Source organism: Lissotriton helveticus, chromosome 12 (assembly GCF_964261635.1).
Source record: "Lissotriton helveticus chromosome 12, aLisHel1.1, whole genome shotgun sequence".
NCBI lineage: Eukaryota > Metazoa > Chordata > Amphibia > Caudata > Salamandridae > Lissotriton > Lissotriton helveticus.
Window position 1 is genome coordinate 150,587,443 of NC_136073.1, and position 22,436 is coordinate 150,609,878.

Consider the following 22,436-nt stretch of genomic DNA (forward strand, 5'->3'; position numbering starts at 1 on the left):
ACAAAACTGATATCTCAACTGTGATGGAGATTGTCTCAAATGCCTTGTCTATGATCCACTCACAGTACAGTAGTTCAGCATCACCGTTGGACTTCCCGGTCATCCTCCAATGTCCCTGATACTGCAAAGTGACCTCGGGAGACTGACAGACAGAATAACACAAAACAATATGCAGAAAGCATTAACGAAAATCCTGTTGCACCGCTTCCCGTCACCTAGGAAACCTTCGGCAGCGCAGGAAAGTTCAGGGTGGCTAGCGCAAAATCCGGGATACGTCCAATGACGTAAATCCTGCTGTGTCGCTTCCCTTTACAATGGAAACCTTCAGATGTGCCGGTCTGGATGCGCTCCATTTCCCTGCACCATGGAAACAAGGAAGAATGTGCACAGAGACTGTAGGCATGACGCTTAGCTCGTCCTCGCCAACTCTCACAGCACATTCCAAGACATCATCAAAAGAGACGGGCTGTGGTGAAGGAAGGATCTCCGCACCGGTAAACAGCAGCGCAAACAGTGTGTGAAGTCGTGACCCTGGGACACACACAACAAACTGCTTGTGAGCTCCCTTGGCAGCAAGTAGCCAAAGACCATGCCACAGACCACACCGCACAGCAATGACTGATAGTAGACCTCATGGTTTCTTCCCCTAATCTCTAGAAGACTGGCAGCCTCAGGGGAACTGAACCACCATAATGCAGAAACGTGGCACACGCGGAGGGCATGTGGCACAGCCCACTCACTTTCCCTCTTCTGCTGCGAGTAGAAAATGTGTCAACAAGAAAGAATCCTGGACAGAACTGAGGCAAAGACTTGCAAGCATGGCTCCAGGAGAACAAAGAGACCTGCTGAAATCCAAGGGTCTGCTGCACACGTGGATGGAGAGAGGATCAGTCAAACTCGTTGCAAAATTTGTAGTGATTACTCTGGACAAGGTAAGTGTAAGAGCACATAGTTTATTGACTGTTCATCTCCACAGCTTCCAGGAACTAACAGGCTCCTGGGATTCAAACAAAGACATTCTTTCACCATGGCAGTGACATCACAAGCAGTACAGAGTAGATAGATAACAGGCTTAAGGAGATACTACTACAGTCTTAATACATTTTTCCAAAACAGAATTTCTTAAACAACCAATACAGAATCTTCATTTATGACAGGACGTCTACCAACTGAGCCTTGGAGTCAATTCTGGGTATCCTAGGTTCATGGCAATCAGGCTCAGTCTTCCTTTTTCAGACAATAGTACTGTCTTTCTTCTGAATCTTCCAATGTTCCAGGAGTGTTCTGATGAGCGTTACTAAAAGGTGCCACATTTACACCCGGTACTAGCCTGTTCCTCTCTTTGTCTATCCCCACACTGGTTCTGGTCAGTTCTGCCCTTTCTGCTGCATTTGGCTCCAATCTGTCTAGGGTGGTCAAGGACAGGCAGGCCCTAGTGTCAGATACATTGGCTTGGGGCAGGGCTACAGCTTTAGAAGTCAGAAAGTGGAAGGAGACAGCACTCAGGCAAACCTTTGAAACTCATGAAGGGATGAACATAACTCTCCCCAGGCCATCCTGCTCAGGAGAGTAACAACGTTCTACACTCAAGACTCTTCTTTTCCCTGTATGGAAGAATCCACGTCACACCACTGGAGAGGAATGATCAGTCGTATCACACTGAACACCGGCAGAAATGCAGATATGGTTTTGACAGAAAATGGTAACTTTCTAAAAGTAGCATTTTCAGAATCATAACACAATATTTAGCTTTACCATTGAAGACGATTTCAAATTACAATTCAAATGAGTGCAAGATGTATTTCTCTACCTGCTCCAAAACTGAAATAATCACACATTAAGAGTAATATGCTAAACCAGTTTTTAGTCTCTGAGAGAGGTTTGCTACAATGAAAAATGACTTTAGGATTGTTTCACTGTTAAGACATGTACAACTTAAGTACACATGTCCTACTTGCGACATTCCATGTACCATGCCCTACTAGCCTTTAAGATCTACCTTAGGGATGACTTCTAAATATTATAACTGAGGTTTTAGGCCTTGTAAAAGGTTTATTTTGGCCGCCCCGGTATCGCAGTTTAAAACTGCACTAAAAGCTGCAGTGACAGGTTTGTAACACATTTTACAGTGCTACTTTATTAGGAGACACATGTAATGCTGCATCCCACTACTCGGATTTAATTTACAGTACCATTTGCTCGGTGCTTATAATTAAATTGAATATATCTATTAGATATGTGCCCATTTTTACATGCTTAAGGGAGAGAGCACAAGCAGGTAACTACTGGAGAGCAGGGGTAAAGTACAGAGTCCTAATGTCAACTAAAACGGGTACAGCAAAAGCAATGTAGTGCAGTTAAAAAGTCTGGGTGAATACCACACAAAAGATGTCACGTCTACCAGACACTTTTCACAAAGAGCATCATGCCTTCTCTTTTGACTACTCTTCGACAAAAGGGGAATGCCCTTCGGTTCAATCTCATTCGCTGTTATTGGGAATCAATGAAAGCCAGGAACCATGCTCCATAGAAGGGACCTGACTGGTGCTGAATATAAGGCATATGTTGACCTTTTTATCCTAAAGGGGATGGATGAGATGAATTTCGGGAGGAGCTTTGAGGCAGTAGAAAGACTCTTAACCAGGGCTCTCACCTGCCAACTTGCCAAGCTGCAAAGCAAGGCCTTGCTCGATAGAATTCACAGCTAGTTACCGAAAATGAGTCGTCCTTTTAATAAAGAAATTACATTTTGCTATGATTGCTTGGATGCATGGTAAAAAATCCCCCCTCATAAATCTGCAGTTTGGTGTCCAAGGAACATATCCTTACACTTTAAGAACATGTAGCGAAGGTAAGCACGTTTTCCTACAAGTTGTTAAAGTTAGGAGTTGCTGACTTTTTCAACTCGAACGACAGATGATACTCCCCAACAAAGTATAATCAGTGGGCAAGATTTCTTAGATTGTCCCTCTCTGCTTTTTGCTGCAAGGATCAAGGCTCCCCTGAACAAAGCATCTTATCTACAGAAACCCAACCTGACAATGGCCAAGTCTTTTCCCGTAGACTGGGTCCAGCACAGGTAAACTACAAGAACTGCAAAATGCATCAAAGCCTGCCTGACAATTATTCTACCCCACTCCTTCGCCAGCCAATGGCAGACCTTGCCTGGATCTCAGGCAACTGTTCGATAGGCTAACATTTTCATGCTAGTCTGAGAAAACCTCTTCATGTTTTGCGATCCCTCCATAGCACCCTTGTCATTGTTATGTCTTTCATTGTGAGTTTTGTTATGTCTTTCATAGTGAGTTATTACACCTTTTAACTAAGTTGATTTGTGCGTTTCAGGCTTCTCTCTCTTTCCCATAGTTAACTATCACTTTCCCACAGGTAGGTACTAAGCACTGTTGGTTAGTCTTGCAAGGTAGCACTGCGCTGAAGGTGGGGGACTGCATTACTAGGCGTGTACGAGCAACAGTGAAACTGATGGTAACTGGGTTATCCTCCTTCCCTATATATCATATTACTTTGGATTTGTGGAGACAGCGAAGAGCAGGAAGCAATATTCTATAAATATATCACTTGAAAATAAAACGAAATGTCATTTAGGTGCGTTTAAGAGCGTTACTTGATTTTACTCATCTACACATTTTAAGGATAATTTTGAATTTTGCTGACAGAATTTATAAAAGCTAATATTGAGGAATAATTACACTTACCGAGGAGGTTTGGATACACATTCGCAATATTTAGTACTTGAATAAATGATGGCAGGCGTTCCTCCATGAAAATGTCAGTTATGAATTTGGGAAGAGTCTTTTTCAGGTGAAATCCTCATAATTCTGTTAGCAAAAATCACTGCTGGTTTAATTTCAACGTCCCTTAGTGAGCCTTGAAAAATGTACACCTCAAGTTGGTCACATCATTAGTGTTTATTTGTATTTGCTGCATAATATGGCGCAGAGTGTGGTTCCAAAAAGGCAGAGATGGTATACATCTTTCAGAGGGTGTCTGAAGCTGCTGAGCCACTGTTAGCTCTCTGGCTGGCTGTGAGCAGCTCTTCTGTGTGCGGCCCAGCCTACCAAACTAGAAAGTTTTGCTTCGTTGCATAATTATATGTGTACCAAAATTGAAAAAACATCTGTTCAGGAAGAAAAGGTATGCATTTAAGCATTTTGAAATCTCATGAGACGATGTCTGGAGGAAAATGGTTGTATTTCCAAAATATGTTTAAAGATGATATTTGAGCAATAAAAATCAAGTGGAGTTGGGGAGTCATATTACTAATATTATTAAGGGCATTGCAGCTATGGCTGTTATGTATTACCACAATGACAACGTATTATTACATTATTGCTGACAAACAATCATGTTTGTGATCACTGCTAATAATCCTGTCTAATTTTGTAACAATAATCTTTATACTTCGGGAGACATTGCATTGAGCATAAGTAACTCTTACTACAGAAAAGGTTGGAGATTCCTGTTGTGAAACCATACCCATGTTGATCTTTAATTGAGATAAGTCCACCACACTTGGGCTCAGAATAACAACATTTTTGCGCAGGTTTGGCCCATAAAAAGTGACATAAACTTGCACAAAATATTTTTTACATTTATTTTTTAATACAAACCTTGTTTTGTGTTGGAATGTCCCTTCAAAGTGAGGCAAAGCAATGCTTAGTGTTGCTTTGGATTACTCTGCATCAAGGGGGCATTCCATTGGTGTTACATGGGTGTTACCATGCAAACAACCATGGGTTTTGATGTAAAACCCTACCTACCAACAAGTGCTTGCAATGTTCACCACTCCGTCCATCATCCCCTTTGGTTTTTGCTAATTTTGCCCTAAGTTGGCAGGGTATGCCCAGACGTGGGTCCCTTGCTCATTTGGTCACTGGATTCAAGATAGCCTGGCTGATGAGGTTTATGAACCCGAAACCGGTCCCAGGATGCTTGTTTCCGGTCCAGGGAAAACATGGCTTGGCAGTTCGGCTGGACTGTTCCCATGAGGCACAGGGTCAGAATGATTTTCTTATGGCCATGTCTGAACTGGGGTGCCGGAGTGAGCTAAAGAATGATGATAGATTAATCCCAGATCAGTTGACTGGGGGTGAGTGCTTACAATGTTCAACACTCCGTCCATCTTCCACTTTGGTATTGCTAATTTTGCCCTAAGTTGGCAGGGTATGCCCAGACGTGGGTCCCTTGTTCACTAGGCCACTGGATTCAAGAGAGCCTGGCTGATGAGGGTTATGAACCTGAAGCCAGTCCCAGGATGCTTGTTTCTGGTCCAGGGAAGACATGGCTTGGCATTGCAAACTGGACTGTTCCCATGAGACACAGTGTCAGACTTATTTGCATACGGCCATGTCTGAACTAGGGTGGTGGAGTGAGCTAAAGAATGGTGATGGATTAAACCCAGATCAGTTGACTGGGGCTGAGTGCTTGCAATGTTCAACACTTCGTCCATCATCCCCTTTGGTTTTACTACTAACAATTGTAGACAGGGTTTTGTTCCCAAACATAATGGCACTTTGAAGCAGGCATTATATATATATATATATATATATATATATATATATATATATATATATATATATATATATATATATTGTTTCCAAAAGGAACTTCTACATATGTCCCATTAACTGAGTTAGTTGCCTACACATAAAAAAGATATGTACAACATCCGCAGAGCCTGCACCTCAACGGAAACATTTCCCATCATTAGCTCCGTCCACTACAGCATTTTAGCAGGGGTATGCTACATATTTAACAGGGGTTTAAAGTGCTGTGCATTTAGATTAGCAGAAACTAAAATCCTCCCAGCCATGTCAATCAATTGTTCCACATATAACCCTGACACCCCAATCAGTTTCACCATTTCAAGATTTGAGCCTCTAAGTCATCCTTCCGTATGTCTAACAGACAATTATATAACCACCACAATCAAATGTTTGCATCTAATAGTCTCAACTAGCTGGTTCGGCTCTATAGTACTTTGTTTTTTTTACTTAAAAAGTCCTGAATCTGTAAAAAAAAAAAAATCTGTTTTAGGGAGCCTATAAGCAGTTGTTATCACCTTGAAAAGGGTCTTCTTGTAGTAGCTGAACTCCAACATCGTACATAAACAGTTCTTGATTTCCGTGTCCAACAACATCTAATATATAGATGGAGACTCTGCAGGGTTACCAACCTCCTCCCCTGTCAACATTATCCTTATATTTTGTAAAATATAAGTGTAATAATAAAGTGTATATTCTGGTACAGCCCAGCCCCCCTTCTCCCGGGGTAATACCATGAAGCGTGTTGCTCTACGCGGTTTCCCTTTGGCTCATAAAAATCTGATACAATGTGATTGTAGTTGTTGTAGCTGGCTTCGAGTGATCACTAGCGATACAGATCTAAAATAGTAAATAACTTTGGGTAAAATCATCATTTTTAAGATATTACTCCTCTCACCAGTGAAAGATGAAGGCATTCAACTTTCTCTAACAGTTGTTTAACACTAGTGAGAATAGCACCCCAGTTGACTTCCGCTAGTTCCTTTAAACATGTCCTAATCTTAATGCCCAGATATGTCCCTTCATTGGTCACTCTGAGGTCCCGACTGCAGGCCTGGTTTGCGCAAATTATCTCTGTTTTCGATGTATTGAGTTTATAGCCAGACACAGATTCAAACCTATGTGCCAATTGGTTTATCTTGAGTAAAGCTACCGCAAGATCGGATGTTATAACCGCTATGTCATCTGCATAAGCTAGCACTCAGATCTGCTCCTGTCCGCAGTCCACAGGTTTGATTCTCGTGCTCCCCTCCAACATAGTTAAAAACATATTAAGAGCATGGACAGCCTTACCTTGTACCTCTCGATATGTGCACTGGTTAAGACTCTAGGCCATTGATGCAGATTCAAGCCTTAGTGGTCTTATACATAATTTGAATTGGTTTAATAAAACCAAGACCAAACACCAATACCATAAAATCCCCCTTAAGAAATCCCAGGAGACACAGTCAAACACTTTTTCAGTGTCTAATAGTACCAAGCCCTGGCTAATACCTTGCACATTAGCTGCATCAAACAGGGTCTGTTGATGTGGGTGACTGTCCCCCTGGTAGGTATTAACCCATGCTGCCGTATTTATACCAGTGGGGTAATAACCCTAACCAAATGAGAAGCTAGAATTTTGCCATAAATCTTCCTCTCGCTATTCACCGGAGAAATAGGTCAATATGACCACAGGAAATCTACTGGTTTATCCTTTTTCTTAAACACAATAATATTTGCTTCTTCCCAGGATGGTGGCACCACCCCCCGTTGTGCATGCTGCAGGGTATCCAACATATCAGTTTTTAATTCCTGGAAAAAGGTTATATAAACTTCCGGGTGTAGCTTATCTGGGCCAGCCGCCTTACCACTGAATAAGTTATGTATTGCCTCCTCAAGGTCCTCCATGGTAATAGGAGTATCCAGAATAGGTACTTCCTCGTGCCCAGTCGTTCACAATTCATACCATGTAAAAGAGCCTTAACTGCCTGCTCCCATTAGTTGTCTTCTGTATAAAGAGCCTCAAAAAACATATGACCGACTTTCCAGATCTCAAGAGGGGTATCAACTATCTTGCCCTGTGTGTATTTCATAATCTTAATTCTCTGTGCTGCCTCCTTAGAGCGAAGCCTTTGTGCAAGACATTACCCAGTGGCCTTCCCAAACTCATAGTTCTCCTCCTTAAACAGCTTATATTTAATAGCTATCTCCTTGCTCCAATATAGATTAATGTTAGCTTTACTACTGATGACCTCAGTTTGCAGTAAGTTGATATACGCACTGGCATTTATTCCCTGCATAAGATGTTCTTAAGCTAATCTGAGTTTCCCATATAAATCTTGAATCTCCATCTTTATTTGTTTTGTTTGTGAAGCCCAATGCTAAGGAACTATCCACTTAATCCAGCCTTTAAAACATTCTAGACATAAGCATATGAGGTTGAATTGTGATTAATTTCTAAGAATTCCCGAATCCAATTACTTATATGACTAGTGAATGTTGTGTCCTTTAGTAGTGTCCAATCAAACGAGAAAGATCTCAGAGGAGAGAATGTGTTATTAATAATGATGTCTACAACCAGTGGACCATGGTCCGCGTAATCCTTGGATAAACATGTATTTTAGTCCCTGAAAGTAATGCTGATGGAATACAAAAATAGTCTAGCTGCACTTGTTTATTATGTGAGTGAGAATAAAAGGTAAAATGAGGGTCTGGGCTCTGTAATGTGGTGAATGTATGGATCAACCCGTGGTCCCCTAAATAGTGATATAGTGCCTAAAGACGTGAGGTTTCCTTCCCTTATATGACTTCCAGCCTGTCTGTAGATCCTGGCATCCCATGTGGATATTAAAGTCGCCACACAAAATCAATGGGGTAGGCTATGATGCTAGTACCAAATTAAGTCCCTCCAATACTGCTGCCTTATCCAAATCAAATTGGATCCCTAAACTGAGCACAGGGTAAAGGTAAAGGTCCCCTTTAAACAATCAATAACCACCCACCAACCTTGTTTGTCTACGAGTGTTCTACCCATGCCCTGGATCACACGTTTAGCCAAAATGGCTACCACCAGATTCGTGGTAGACTGTTGTGTGCAGGCCAATAAGGAATAGCCTACTTCATTTCGAATCTTCTGTTTACACCACAAAATACGTGTTTTCTGTAAACCCTCCTGTTTAGGCTGGATCACGTGTAATTCAGCTGCCTCCCGTTGCCGTTTCCCACTGTTATTTAACCCACATACATTAAAGAAACATATGTAAAATCCAGATAGTAACTTCCTATACCCCATCTTATACTGCCAAATCCCTCCAATTACTAAATCTGTCACATAGTTTCACACATCTGTGAGCCACTATCTTCCACTTGTTATGCATTGCATTTTCTCTTCTACCTAACCCCCCTCCGCCTGCCACCCCATGCTCCCTCAGCCCCCCGTCCGATCCCTCCCCAACCCCACCTTCCTACACCATCTTCGCTGGGTTGCCAAGCAGCCTCGCACCAAACCCCCACCCAAATTGCAATGAGGAATTAGGAACAATGGTCCCAGTGATTTATAACCAACACTACCCAGAGGCCCCCCCTCACAAAAATGTCTTCAAATATGTACCAGCGTGGTATACCACAACCCCTTATTCCCAAAAAATCATTGAGAAGAAAAAAAGATAAGAAGACAAAGATAAGCCGGAAAACCTGATAGAGATATAAAAGATAGAAAGAAAGTATGCCTTCCATTTAAATACTATTGAATAGATGGTAAATACTCTTTAGCCTGTCCTTCCAAAGTAAAGAAACAAGTAAGTTCATTATGTATGACCTTCACCGTAGCAGGGTTAATAGAAAGCTTACCCTGAAATGGGGAGATAAGCTGTCTTGATTGCCATTGTTTTTCCACCGTTTTGTGACAAAAGTCTGGTCTCATAAAAAATTCTGACCCCTTCCCGATCCTCTTTCTATCGGGGCATGAAAGTTTGTACAAAGCTTGGTGAGCTAGGAAGGTATTGACAGATATCGAAATCGCTCTGCGTCTGGAAGTAGTTTTTCCTGGTTTTACACATTGTGTGAATGGAAATCTGTGCTCTCCTTGTATCTCTTGCTTCCAATACCACTGTGGACCCTTAGGGAAAGCCTCAGAAAGAAGGTTGATGACAAACTTTTGTGTATCTTGGGCCTCCATGCCTTCAGCGATACCCAAGATTCTCTAATTATTACGCCGAAGGCGGTTTTCAAGATCTGCTAGCTTCCACTGTGAGTCCTCTTTAGATGCCCATATTGACTCTGTCACCATCTTTGGAACTGCCAGCTCATCCTTCAAATTAAAATTCGAGCTTCTGCCTCATTAAACCTTTCCGCAAATTCAGGATTTCACAATGCGTCAAATCGAGTTTTGTAGCTTGTGGCATGCACCTTGGGTCCCTTGATTTTCCAAACGGATTTCTTCTCTGTGAGCCATGATGGTTTCATATATCATGGCCAGCGAGATATCTTCGGGTTTCTCCACTATGCCTTCAGTTGGTTATTTATTTACACCCCCCTCATTTGACCTTAGCCCAGCCGAAAATGGAAAGTGCTCATACCAGGGCGTCATTCCCCACATCATGAGTAACAGCCATTCCATGTTCAAAACTCTTGCGTACTGTCCGAGGGCTGGTTTCCGATTTATCTGTCCCTTGATCTTGATATTCAGCTTGTAAGCTACTTGACTCACTATGACCACTACCCTGAAGCTGGACCTAAGACTTGCCTCAATGTCATCCCCAGATGAATCTGAGGATTCCGAGGGAGAAAACGAATAATCACCAGAATCAATTTTCTTGGTCATGCTTTGTGTGCTAATGTCATTGTTTCCCCACGGCTCTTCTCCTGGTTCATCGGTGTTCAAAAAGATATATATCTGCACCCTTTTAGTCAAAGTGCTACTCCGAGCAGTGTTATTAGGTCCTGTATATTTCTTTTTTGCACAGGTGTCTCCGATGCAGGGGTCACAGAGCAGAGATTTCACCTCAGTTGGTAACAGAATTAAAAAAGGTTTCCCCATTTTTACTCGTCTGACCCTTGGATTGATTTATGGAATAGTTTACCATTTTACATATGCCTCCTACTGACCCCCCTGCAAATTGCTGTGGGTCATGTTGTTTTTCCCAGGTAAAAGATATATTGCACTTACCGAAATCTTCATTTTGCTAGCCTTCTCGTTTTTTCTCTTCCATTTCTCCTGTGCTGTTAGTGGTGCCATTATTCCCTCTCCGTTGTTGTGATAGATTGCCCTCGGCGATGCTGGCCACATTCATTGGTGTGTGAGGATTCCCTCTCACGGGTTTCGGGGTATTGGATCCGGAGACCCAGACAGGTCAACTTCGCCCCCAGCCCTGAGGCAGCTTCATGCTGTATGCTGGGAATACGGAAGCAGAGGGGGGCGGCAAACAAAGTCGAGGAGCCGTGATACCGCAAGTCGGAAGGCCACCGAGAAAAACCACAACCTGTCTTGATGAACCCCAAGGTAAATCTTGTCCTTCCCGGGCAGCAGGGGCTGAGGGGAGGGTGCATTGCTGACGGTGAGGGAAGAGTCCGAGAGTGTTAATTGAGCAGCCAAAAAGCGGGCACCATCTTGCCTTTGAAGCAGGCATTATTAAGGAGAAGTGTTTTTATTTTGCCTCTCTTTCCCACTTTGCATGTGTACAGCACACATCAGAAGTGAGAAACATTTTAAAGTTAGTCTAAGCATATCATTTTGTACTGGAAGGATAGCCTTACAGTAAACATCCTGTGCCAGACTCATGCAGACACCTTTGAACAATAGTGCAGAGGTGAGTGCTTGGTGCATTGCTGTCTGATTGTAGTGCCATATCTCTTATGGTACATTTCTACTCTATTGTCACGCAACACAGCACAGCAAGTTTGGTTACTGTGCTCCATTGAGTGACACTTTTGATAATCTGGGCCGAAGCGTTGAAATAGCCACCACAGATTGGGTGGTTTACACACAGTCTTGTTGGGCAGGGTGTCAAAGACTGGAGACTGTGAAGGTCTGACAAGTTTTCTTCTTGATTGCCTGAGGTAAGTGTGGCTCCTCCCAGTAGCCATAATGCCACACTGCCCTTATTAGACTTTTCATTCTGGGGTAATAAAGACAGGATGAAAAGTCTAATAAAGGCAGTGTGGCATAATGGCTACTGGGAGGAGCCACATTTACCTCAGGCAATCAAGAAGAAAATAGTGTCAAGTGTCTTCTTAAAAAGGCACCAGTTAGAGGGAAAATTCCAAAAAGGGCAACAGACCTCTTTGGCAATACTGTAGCTCTTGAATGAAGGTGAAGATTTATGCATATACAGATAAACAAGGTACAACACTCTCCCAGGCATCAAGCAAGAGAAAAGAGCTGGGCAAAGACTTCCAGAAAATTATCCAAAAGGAAATCTGACTTCAACGGATCATAAATGTTACAAAAAGTAAGGGATTTGAAGAGGAAAGAGGAAGACTTTGCCCTGGGTAACCCTTGTTAGGTAGCTGTGCACAGTACAAAACGATTTTTTTAAAAAAAGGAAATGACATCACAGGAAAATACTCAACTTCATCTTGAATTGGAAACCTCAGGCAATATTCTTTGGACAGACCATTATGTTGCAAAGGGTCATTCATAGATGTGTCAACCTTCTTTTCTTTAAATACATTGTGTTAACTATGCACATGAAGAACCCCAACCTTGATAACTTTCCTGTGATGCAGGACTCTACACTCCACTCACTGCTTTCCCTTCAGATTCTTCATATAAATCACAGAACACCACTCCAAGTGGCTGCAACTCTTAACTGCTACCGCAAAGCAGAGAAGATCTAGCTGCAAGTACTAGGGTGCACTAGCTGACTGAAGAATCAGCACAGCTTCTTTTTCTCAACACTCACTGGCACCTATAAATCTGGGAATTATAATACCAGTGATGCAAATGTGGAATCTGCCTGTTTATGTCCACATTCTTTTACAGTCTTCTTTTTAATCAGGCTATTTTAGGAGGTTATTTTGCTTAAAATTCAGAAAGTGCACAAATAATATCTACTAGTTTGGTTTGTGTACAGGGCCCAAATATAAAAATATAACAGGAGTATGGAACAGTATACTTCTCAAGTACAGCTACTACTAAAAGTTTCAAAATGTATTATGTTCTTTTATCAGAAAGTCATACTTAGTTACAAGTACAAAAATTGTTTCATGGGTGGGATGAAATTTCAGGGTTGTAATATGTTCTGTACCTCTATATTCATGCAGTCTTGCAATCATAGGTAGGTTTTTTATGGTATAGCCTCTTTTGATTATAACAAGCTCCTCTGTACTATCTTCTCTGTTTACAGAATGGAAATATCTTCATTGTGGATTATAAAATAGTGGAAGGCCTTCCTGAAAATGTATGGAACAGCTCAGAGCAGTACATGGCTGCTCCTTTGTGTCTTTTGTACCTCACACCCCAGGATGAGATGATACCCCTAGCAATCCAGGTAAGGTGTTGCCATTGATGAACCATACAGCTTGGCAATAATTTTGATTGAGATTTCAAGACATTAGGTGATTGTTCATAATGTGAAATAATGTAAATGATCAGTGTCCTTCATTAGGTTATTCTGAAATAATATTTTCTTCAACTGTAACTTGAAGTATATAGACAACTAATCTTCGCATTCGCTAGAACAAACCCATACCTTTACAGTCTCAAAGGCTTGCCATTATGACAATGGAAGGTTATTGCTAATATGCAGCTAGTCTATACCTCTGATTTTATCAGACTTTTTACTGAAATTAGGCTAATGACTCCAATGCTTACCCCACCCCTTTCTCTTTCAGTCAAATAGAATCTGCATTGAACTCCAGATTAGGAAATGACTGCACATAGGAAAAAGTGAAAGTGAGATGGAGAGAAAACAAACTCAGTATGCATCTAGGCCTACTGACCTGGGGAGCGTGGGTTGGTGGAATGCGTGTACCATGGACCCTCAGTCTGTAATGAACTGAATGGTATCCTCATAATCCCAAAGGAACGTTTACAATTAATCTAAATAAACATGTGCACAACAGGATATAATATAGTAAGAGTTTCACTAGAAGGGTTTACCATGATATAGAAGTGAGAGGCTGTGTCTAGCCCCAAGCAATAGCCCCAAGAAACCAAGATACAGCCTGAAACCCTAAAATTAAGTTCTGCTTCCAATGATAGAGATGTCTGGAGCCGGGGTGACTTGGAACATTTGAAGCTGGAGAAGGAATTCAGGAAACACAGCAAGCAATATAATATAGTAAGAGTTTCACTAGAAGGGTTTACCATGATATAGAAGTGAGAGGCTGTGTCTAGCCCCAAGCAATAGCCCCAAGAAACCAAGATACAGCCTGAAACCCTAAAATTAAGTTCTGCTTCCAATGATAGAGATGTCTGGAGCCGGGGTGACTTGGAACATTTGAAGCTGGAGAAGGAATTCAGGAAACACAGCAAGCAAAGCTAAGTATCTGTGGAAGGAATGGTTAACCTGAGCTTCCCTAACCACTTGAGAAAACCTCAGGGTTGCAAAACAAATGAGATGTAGGAAGCACAAGCAATGTAAACTATACTACTGGAATAGAGAACCCATCAACCACTGTTGGAAGGCAAAGTGTAATGCTGTGACTGTTGCTTAACTCTTAACTTTCCAACTCTTACTGACCTGGAAGTGTACAGAACCATCTGTGGTGTCTTGTATATATGTATAACGGGACACTTCTGGTCCCTGGTTGACTCTGTAGAAGAATGACATGATTGTTTGGGTGTGTCTGGGTATGGTTAATAAAGTTCATGACACAATACAGTTAGTACAGTACAGTACAGTACAGTTAGTTAACAGTTTCACTGTGAAGAATAAAGACATGCATTGCCGAGCTCCATGTGTGACATGGCCATTTGCCTGCTACCAGACTGTGGAGAATGCTGCAAATTGCAATGAATTAGAGAATCTGCAACGCGCAGTGATGAGAGTGCTCTCCCTGAGAGTTGTCTGAGGTCCAACAAACTGCTTGTGCATGCCACATGCGCCTCAGTGGAAGTGAAGCAGTCAACGGTTGGCATATGTGGAGTCAAAGCACCACTCCAGCCAGTGCAAGATTTTTAAAGAAGGAAAAGGCCCTATGGAAAATTCAGTTATGTATCTGACGAAAAATAAATTGTGTTTACAATGGGGATTTTTCTTTGCGTACAAAAGTAAATGTCCCGCCATTGGACAAACATGCGAAGGTTGCAGGAAAGTAAAGCATTTTGTAATGGTTTATAAAGGGAAAGAGAAAATTACGGCATCACGTCAAGAAGAGAAAATGGATGCCCGAAAGTTCCAGAAATTCCTAAGCAATGCTCACAATACCAAGCGGTGACACCAATCGAGGAAAGTGGTAAACAAACAAAGTTGATTGTCATCAAATTCATCCTCCAAAGGTTTGTTAACATCATTGTTGACCAACAGTGAAGAAGATGCCGGTGCAACGATGGTGAACAATGTGAGCATATGGGTTTGGCTTCATACAGAGAAGAGTTCAAGTCCAAGTGAGATCGCCATGTTGAACACCATGTTTCTTTGCATATTGCCTCAAGATCGCAAAAGAGATAATAGTTGTTCCATACCTTTTATCTTTGATAGTGGTGCATTGATAAATATTATGCCAGCAGAGAAGTAAATCTCACACATTCTAAGACAAAGATAAACATGTGGGCTCCCTACACACCATTGCAAATTCAAGGATCATCTGTAGCAACCAAGCTACATAAGAAGACGAAGGCACAAGCACCGATTCATGTTCTTAAAGGGTAATTCATCAAGTGCATGTTCACTGAGCTTCAGTACTGCTGCAGACATGGGTCTGATTTCCATCAACTATAACCTAAATACACATGCAGACATAGCAAATTGGTTCCTATCATTGTTGCATAGACTCTGAAAGCTTAAGACCATGAAAGTACAACTTCACATCAATGAGGACACTCGCACTGTTGCTCAATGACATGGTCAAATTGCTTTTCACTTGCAGGAAGCAGTTGAGAAGAAACCGGAAATGCTGTTAAAGCATGATGTAATTGAACGCTCTGCTGGCCCGATATCATGGGTTTCATCCATAGTGGTAGTCCCCAAAAAAGGACAGTGGAGGTGATTTTAACATCTGGGTGGACATGTGCAAGCTAGCAAGGCAATTGGGAGAGACTGACACACCGGTCCTCACATTGAATATATGATTGCACAGCTGAATGTGCCAAAACCTTTTCTCGTCTCGATCTGAACAAAGTGCGTCATCAACTCAAACTAAAGGAATATTGCATGTGCATTACCACTTTTTTGACCCATGTTCAGATATAAAAAAAGAACACGTTTTGGGGTGTTCACAGCTGCAGAACCTTTTCAGGGCGTAATTTCCCACACAATATAGCCTGTCACACATGCCTTTAATAATAGTGATGATATAGTGGTATTTAGACCACTCGAAAAGAACATGACAAAGCCTTGACACAAGTATGCCGCTGGCCTGATGATGCAGCCTCACTTAACCGCATGCGTGCGGAATTCCGCTCGTACGCTGACTTTTGCGAAACCGCATGTTACGTGACGAGCTGGGCTCGTCATCAGCATAGCAGGAGGCTACCTCATGACGAGCCCAGCTCGTCATCAGCGTGGAAGGGGTTAAAATGCAGATAAGTGTAAGTTTCACAAAACAAAACTCTAATTCTTTGGGCATATTTTCTCTGAAAAGGGGACAACACCAGTTTCGGCTAAAGTACAAGCTTTGACATCCACTACTCCACCACAAGATGTGACAGTGGTGCAATCCTTCCTGGGCATGGCCAATTACTTTTCCGGGTATATTTGTGATTTTTTCACAGTCAGTGGCCCTTTTAGAGACTTGACAAAAAAGAACGCAGTGTTCAGGGGGTCACCTTAGTGCGGCCAAAGCTTTAAGAAAATCAAACTTGCAATTGGGACACCACTAAAATGGCCTATTTTGATCCAAATCATCATACGGAGATTGTAGTAGATGCCAGCCCAGTGGGTTAAGGTGCAATCCTTGCCAAGCACAGTGGACACTACAATGCTCATAGGCACATTGTGGCTTATGTGAGCCGGAGTCTGTCGCAGATAGAACGTGCTTATTCCCAACTTGAGAATGAAAGTCTATCTAGCTGTGGTGTGGGCTTGTGAACATTTCCATGTGTTTCTGTATGAAAAGTACTTCACCCTTGTCATTGCCCACCAAGCTTTACTTACCAGTTCTGGCAATCAAAAAGCCCAGCTGGCCCCTCGCATCGAGAGGTGGGGGTTGTAATTGCAGGAATCTGATTACAATATTGTGCATAGGCCAGGGAAAGATACAAATTCCCCTGACTAATTTTGATGAGTGCCAGGCCATTGTCACAGTACAAAGTCTAAAGCAGCTGGGGCCTATGTTAACTATATAGTCAATTCAAGCATGCGTGCAGCTCTTACAGTAGAGCAAATTATTGATGCTACAAATACAGATCGACATCTATGTGTTCTTAAAGACAATATTGCCCATCAATCCTGGTAGAAACACACTCAACCTCTTATGTATGACTTTGAATACCAAAAGTATGTAAATGAGAACAAGGAACTCTGTCACACAAGAAGGCATCAAATGAGGTACTAGTATTGGCATTCCGAGGAGCCTGCAGCAACAAGTAAATGATCTAGCCCATGAGGTTCATCACAGCATTGTCGGCACAAGAGAGCCCTTTGAGACCATGTGTGGTTTCCTCGCCCTACGAAAGAGTTGAAGGAGAATTGAAAGACTATCATTTATGCAACTGCTTATCTCCTAAAAACAATGCAGCATCCGGTACTTATGTCTAATCTCCTGAAGCAGGTGTGGAGGAGGATTGCAATGGATTTCTTTGGACCTCCGAACAATGGACATCATCTAATGGTAGCCATTGATGAGTACTCAAGATTTCTCCTGGTGGAAGACCTAATGTCAAACACAAGATAAAGTCATTGGGACCTTAAATCACATTTTTCCAACATGGGTTGTAGCCTCCATTCTTAAGTCTTGACAGTGGCCCACTGTTCAACAGCCAAGAGTTTCACCCTAACATGAATGCCAAACATCAGTAAAATACTCCTCTCTGGCCACGGGCCAACAGCGTTGTCGAACGCTTCATGGGAACCCTAAGGAGAGTACTTCAGCATGCAGCGCTAGAACAAAGTGATCTCAAATCTGCTCTATGTTAAGACCTTCATGCCTACCGATCAACGCCCCATTCCACTACAGATGAAAGCCCTGCCACTGTGATGTTTGAGAGAACCATGGGCAGTGCTTACATTTAAAAAGGTATAAGCTCCAGAGCCCTCTTCAGGAGGCCACTTCAGTTTACTTTGCCCATTACCCTTGCCAGCACTCTCAACTACAGTAACAACACAACTACTAATGTCACACTCCAACAAATGTGACAATTCTGACACTATCGAGCCTCCAAAGCTATGAGAATGGCTTTGACAGTAGGTATTAGTCATTTTATATTTATACTGAATTAATTACCATCTGTTATGCTCATCTCTAAATGTGACAAGCACCGCCATCATGGGGTAGATTGTCATAAGTGCCAGTGTTGACAATTAAATGTGGGTGCGGAGCACCGAAAACCACCAGCTCAAATTAAGCACTGGCCATGGGAACCAAATTGCTGCAATAGACCACACATAGGTCGATGGATGCAGAGGAGATTTGTAAGACAGATTCCATGCACAAGTCCAGAAAGCAGACCTATGCTGATAAATGCAGTTTTCAATGAAGGAGACTGGGTCCTGGCCTAGCAAAAAGGGAAATGCAAGTCTGATGCTCCTTTTGATGCTGAACCCCTGAGAGTAGTGACCAGCAAAGTGCGGATGGTGACCGTTCAGCATCCAAAAATGTCCATCAGAAGAGATTAGTCACACTTCTAGCACCTACCTATCTTGATGTTCATTCATATGTCAGGGGTACACTGGAAAGTCTGGAGAGCCTGTCTCCTAAGCCTAACTCTGTGTCCCCAGTGCCTGAGGCAGGCTCAGCTCCTCTGCTTCATCAACCTCATATGACGAGGTCTGAAAGATTGGTTCAAGCACCTGGGTGATTCATTGAGGAACTATGATGTATATGTTTAATATGTGTACTTTTTATTTAACAGAGGGGGAGATGTAGTATCTTTTAAATATGTATAGCGGGCCCTTCTGGTCCTTGATAGACTTTGCAGAAGAATGACATGATTGTTTGAGCATGGCTGTGTGTGGTTATTAAAGGTCATGAAACAATGCATACAGTTAGTTGACGGTTGTAGTCTGAAGAATACAGACGTGCAATACAGAGCTCTGTGTGTGGTGTGGTCATTTGCATGCTACAAGGCTGGCCAGGATGTTGCACCATCCATTACCTCCCCATCCAACACTTGGCCATCTTGTCAGTCTCCAAGGCCATCCCATAGTAAGCTTGCATAGTTGAGTTTGAGATGTTTCCATGTCCCTCTGACACTGGATGTGATCCTCAGAGTGCACCAATTCCCTGATTGGATTCTCAACAGAATTCGATAATGCTCTAGGAAAAAAATGTAATAGCCTTGCTCATAATTAACTACTACACTAGGCACTTGCATCCTTAACTACTGACATATTTTTTCGGCATATAGGTAAAGTGATGTATATAGATGACTGTTACAGAATACATGCAGTGCAGATATCAGATAAATGTCTATCGATGTATTTGATGCTATACATTTCCCTAAACTCTATATATCTATTAAATACAGTCTGTTCTTTTGCCAAGAGCCCACATCAGCCTCTTTATCTCATCTGTGCTCCATTTCTCAGCATTGTGTACATCTTCAGAAGATTTTTTTTCTTGTAAACAGGCTGTTCATTCTTATGAAGAGACCAATGTCTTTCCTTTTGTTCTTGATTCATAAAGATTATTCTGTGAGTAAACACACTTACTCCTCAATTAGCTAGAGTAAGTAAATCTACTAATTGCCAAAGCACCTTATGAAAGGGTTCCCATGCAATCATAACAATACTTTGGCATGATTTTCTTAATTAAATGCTGCTTGCATATCATCTTCGGAGCACAAGGCTCCCTATTTGACTTTAAAGTTGTCTACTTTTAGCAGTTCTTTTGGTGAGAGCTAACAGCTTTCCAGAGACTTTATCCCACATTGCAGTGGGTTTAGCATTCATGAATCGTATTAGGCTCAGAATATTTGTTAACTCTGACATTTTCTTCCAGTGGGATTTGTGAGAATTATAGAATATGAAATAAACCTTGCCATGTTTTTAACATTCTGCTACAGCAAACATTATTCAATCATCATCTAAGTCTAATGTGCTGAGCTGTTGAGTTACGTTCAAACAGCAGCTGCTTGCTCAGTAACCACTATAGTCTAGTAACTAGTCCTTTATGCATCTCACTCTGCAGATAACTCAGACTCCGGGTCCAGAGAATCCCATCTTCCTGCCGAGTGATAATGAGTGGGACTGGTTGCTTGCCAAGATGTGGGTGAGAAACGCCGATTTAAGCTGTCACACACCTCTTTTCCACTTACTGCGCGCGCACTTCATAGCAGAGGTGTTCTGCATTTCTACATTGAGAAACCTCCCGATGGTTCATCCTCTGTTTAAGGTAAGAAAGATTAATCAAATGGTACATAGAGACAATGTTAATTCCAAGCTCATTAAATTGGCTCTCTGTACAGATGGAGCATACCATTAAGGTGTTCCTGCAGCCCAAACAATGTTTGGCACAATACATCATAGACATCATGAATGACAGAGATTCCTGGAGTACTGACAACCAGCAATTGTTCGAGAAAAATCCCTAGGCAGCCAATAATCTATCTAAATGTGGAAACATTATTGACACACACTAAGAGAGAACTCTGTGTCCAGCAAATATCATTAAAAAAAAAAAATGTTATCGATACAAACTGACTTAAAAAATGTGACTGTTTTTCTTTTTGAATAAACTCAGGGGCATATTTAGGTAATTTCCAATTTGCGATTCCCAAATAGCGATTTTTAAGGAATTGCTATTTGGGAATAGCAAAATGGAATGTAGGTAAAAATTCGCAATTTTTTTGCGAATCTCTAACATTCCTTATTTGCGATTAGAAAATTGCGAATCGTAATTAAGGAATGAGTGTCCCATTCATTAGGAATGAATGGGGATACATTCTCAGATAGCGATTTTCTGTGTGAAAATCGCAATTTGAGAATTGCAATTTCCAAAAGACACCTGTTGCACCCCTGGAATGTGCCTGTAAGTACATGTGGCGCAAATACATGCCCCAAGGGCATGTCTATGCGCCACATGGCACTTCGAATTTTTTTTAAAAATGCATTTTTTAAGGAAATCGCCAAATACCATCTACTTGAAGTAGGTGGTATTTTGCGATTCCTTATGCAAAAATCGCAATTTTTAAAGCACCCCTAGATAGCATTAAAGGAATCGCAAAATTGCGATTCCTTAAATGCTATAAGCAAAATAAGGAATCGCAATTTTTGCGATTCCTTATTTTGCTAAGTGGCACGTACATATCAAAACGCTGTTTGCGATTCGCAAATGCTGAAATTCGCCGAATTTCGGCGTTTGCGAATCGCAAACGGCTACCTACATATGCCCCAAGCTCACTAATGTCACATTACAGTAAAAACAACACAATTGACAAGTTGAATATTTATACAATACATCAAACACTGATATTATGTATTTTGTGCCTATCCTGCGTTGCCTAGGTTCTGTATGGATCGGTTCTTTGTTTATCTCTTTGTTTATCTTTCACTTCTGTGCAGCTATACAGTTTTCTTTTATGTGAATGTACTGTTTGTTTTTTCATTATTGACCTTTGTAAGGTGCAGCTACTATTGCGTTATGCGTTGTACAATATTACAAAATCAGTAAAATGATGTTTAAAAAAGAAATACAATACATCAAACAACAGGTGAACACTATGTGCCCTATAGCTATGGGTCCATCAATCCTGTACAATATTATCAGTGAGTTAGAAAAAAACAGAGATATCAAAACAGTAGTCAGCATAAAAATAAAATGGAAAAATAAATAGAAAAAACGGATACAAAAAAATGATAATAAGACAATACATTATGGTGGCTTTAATTCAATGAAGGACCTTAGTTGACGCAGAACTATGTGAAGAAGGATGACAACAAGGACTTGTGTAGGTCTAAACAAAAGAGCAGGGAGATGCCGGCTTGAAGAAATGTCCTGCTTTAAGGTATCCAACCAAACCATAAATATGTGAAAAGTGTTTTTAAAAAAAGGAAAAGTTTAATATGTTTATAATATTTTTAACTACGTAGTCTGTTCTAAATGTAATGGTATTCTGTACTGATTTTTCCTTCGATGCAGCTTTTATGACTTTTTAATTTATAAAATCGAATAAAGCTTTTTCTACTACATAAATATGTGGATAAAGAGCTGATATTGGTGAATAGCCACTTAAAAAATAGGGCATTGATGTATGAAAGACTCAACAATATTGGTCGTCTTAGAAAACAAATAGCATCAGAGTGTACAAAGATGCTACAGCGGTACGGAGGTAGTGATAATTCAAGATCTGTTTTGAAGCCACTTCTGTACCTGTATATCTAATAACTAGTATCCATCTGTCTTCCTTCAGCTCCTGATCCCCCACCATCGCTATATTTTGCACATTAATATTGGTCTCAGAGGAGCACTAATGGATCCGTCAAGGTCCTTTGATAAGGTAAGATGGGGACTCATCTTTGCAGGCCATCTCTGTTTTTAGTATTTAAAAAAGTTTAAGATTACAAACACATTTGTAAAGTTCAAGTTAACCCTTCGGCCTCTCGGTGCTGAAATACTGATTTTTAGCGT

At 41.4% G+C, this 22,436-nt stretch overlaps 1 protein-coding gene across 1 annotated transcript in view; it reads left to right on the forward strand.

The window, feature by feature from the left end:
- LOC144798609 (hydroperoxide isomerase ALOXE3-like) overlaps positions 1–22,436 on the forward strand; it is a 413,185-nt gene that overhangs the window by 170,447 nt on the left and 220,302 nt on the right. Inside the window, exons 7-9 of the mRNA XM_078669567.1 lie at positions 12,893–13,036; positions 19,998–20,201; positions 22,219–22,305. Of these exons, the coding sequence (XP_078525693.1) occupies positions 12,893–13,036; positions 19,998–20,201; positions 22,219–22,305 (435 nt within the window). The remainder of the gene's footprint in view (positions 1–12,892; positions 13,037–19,997; positions 20,202–22,218; positions 22,306–22,436) is intronic.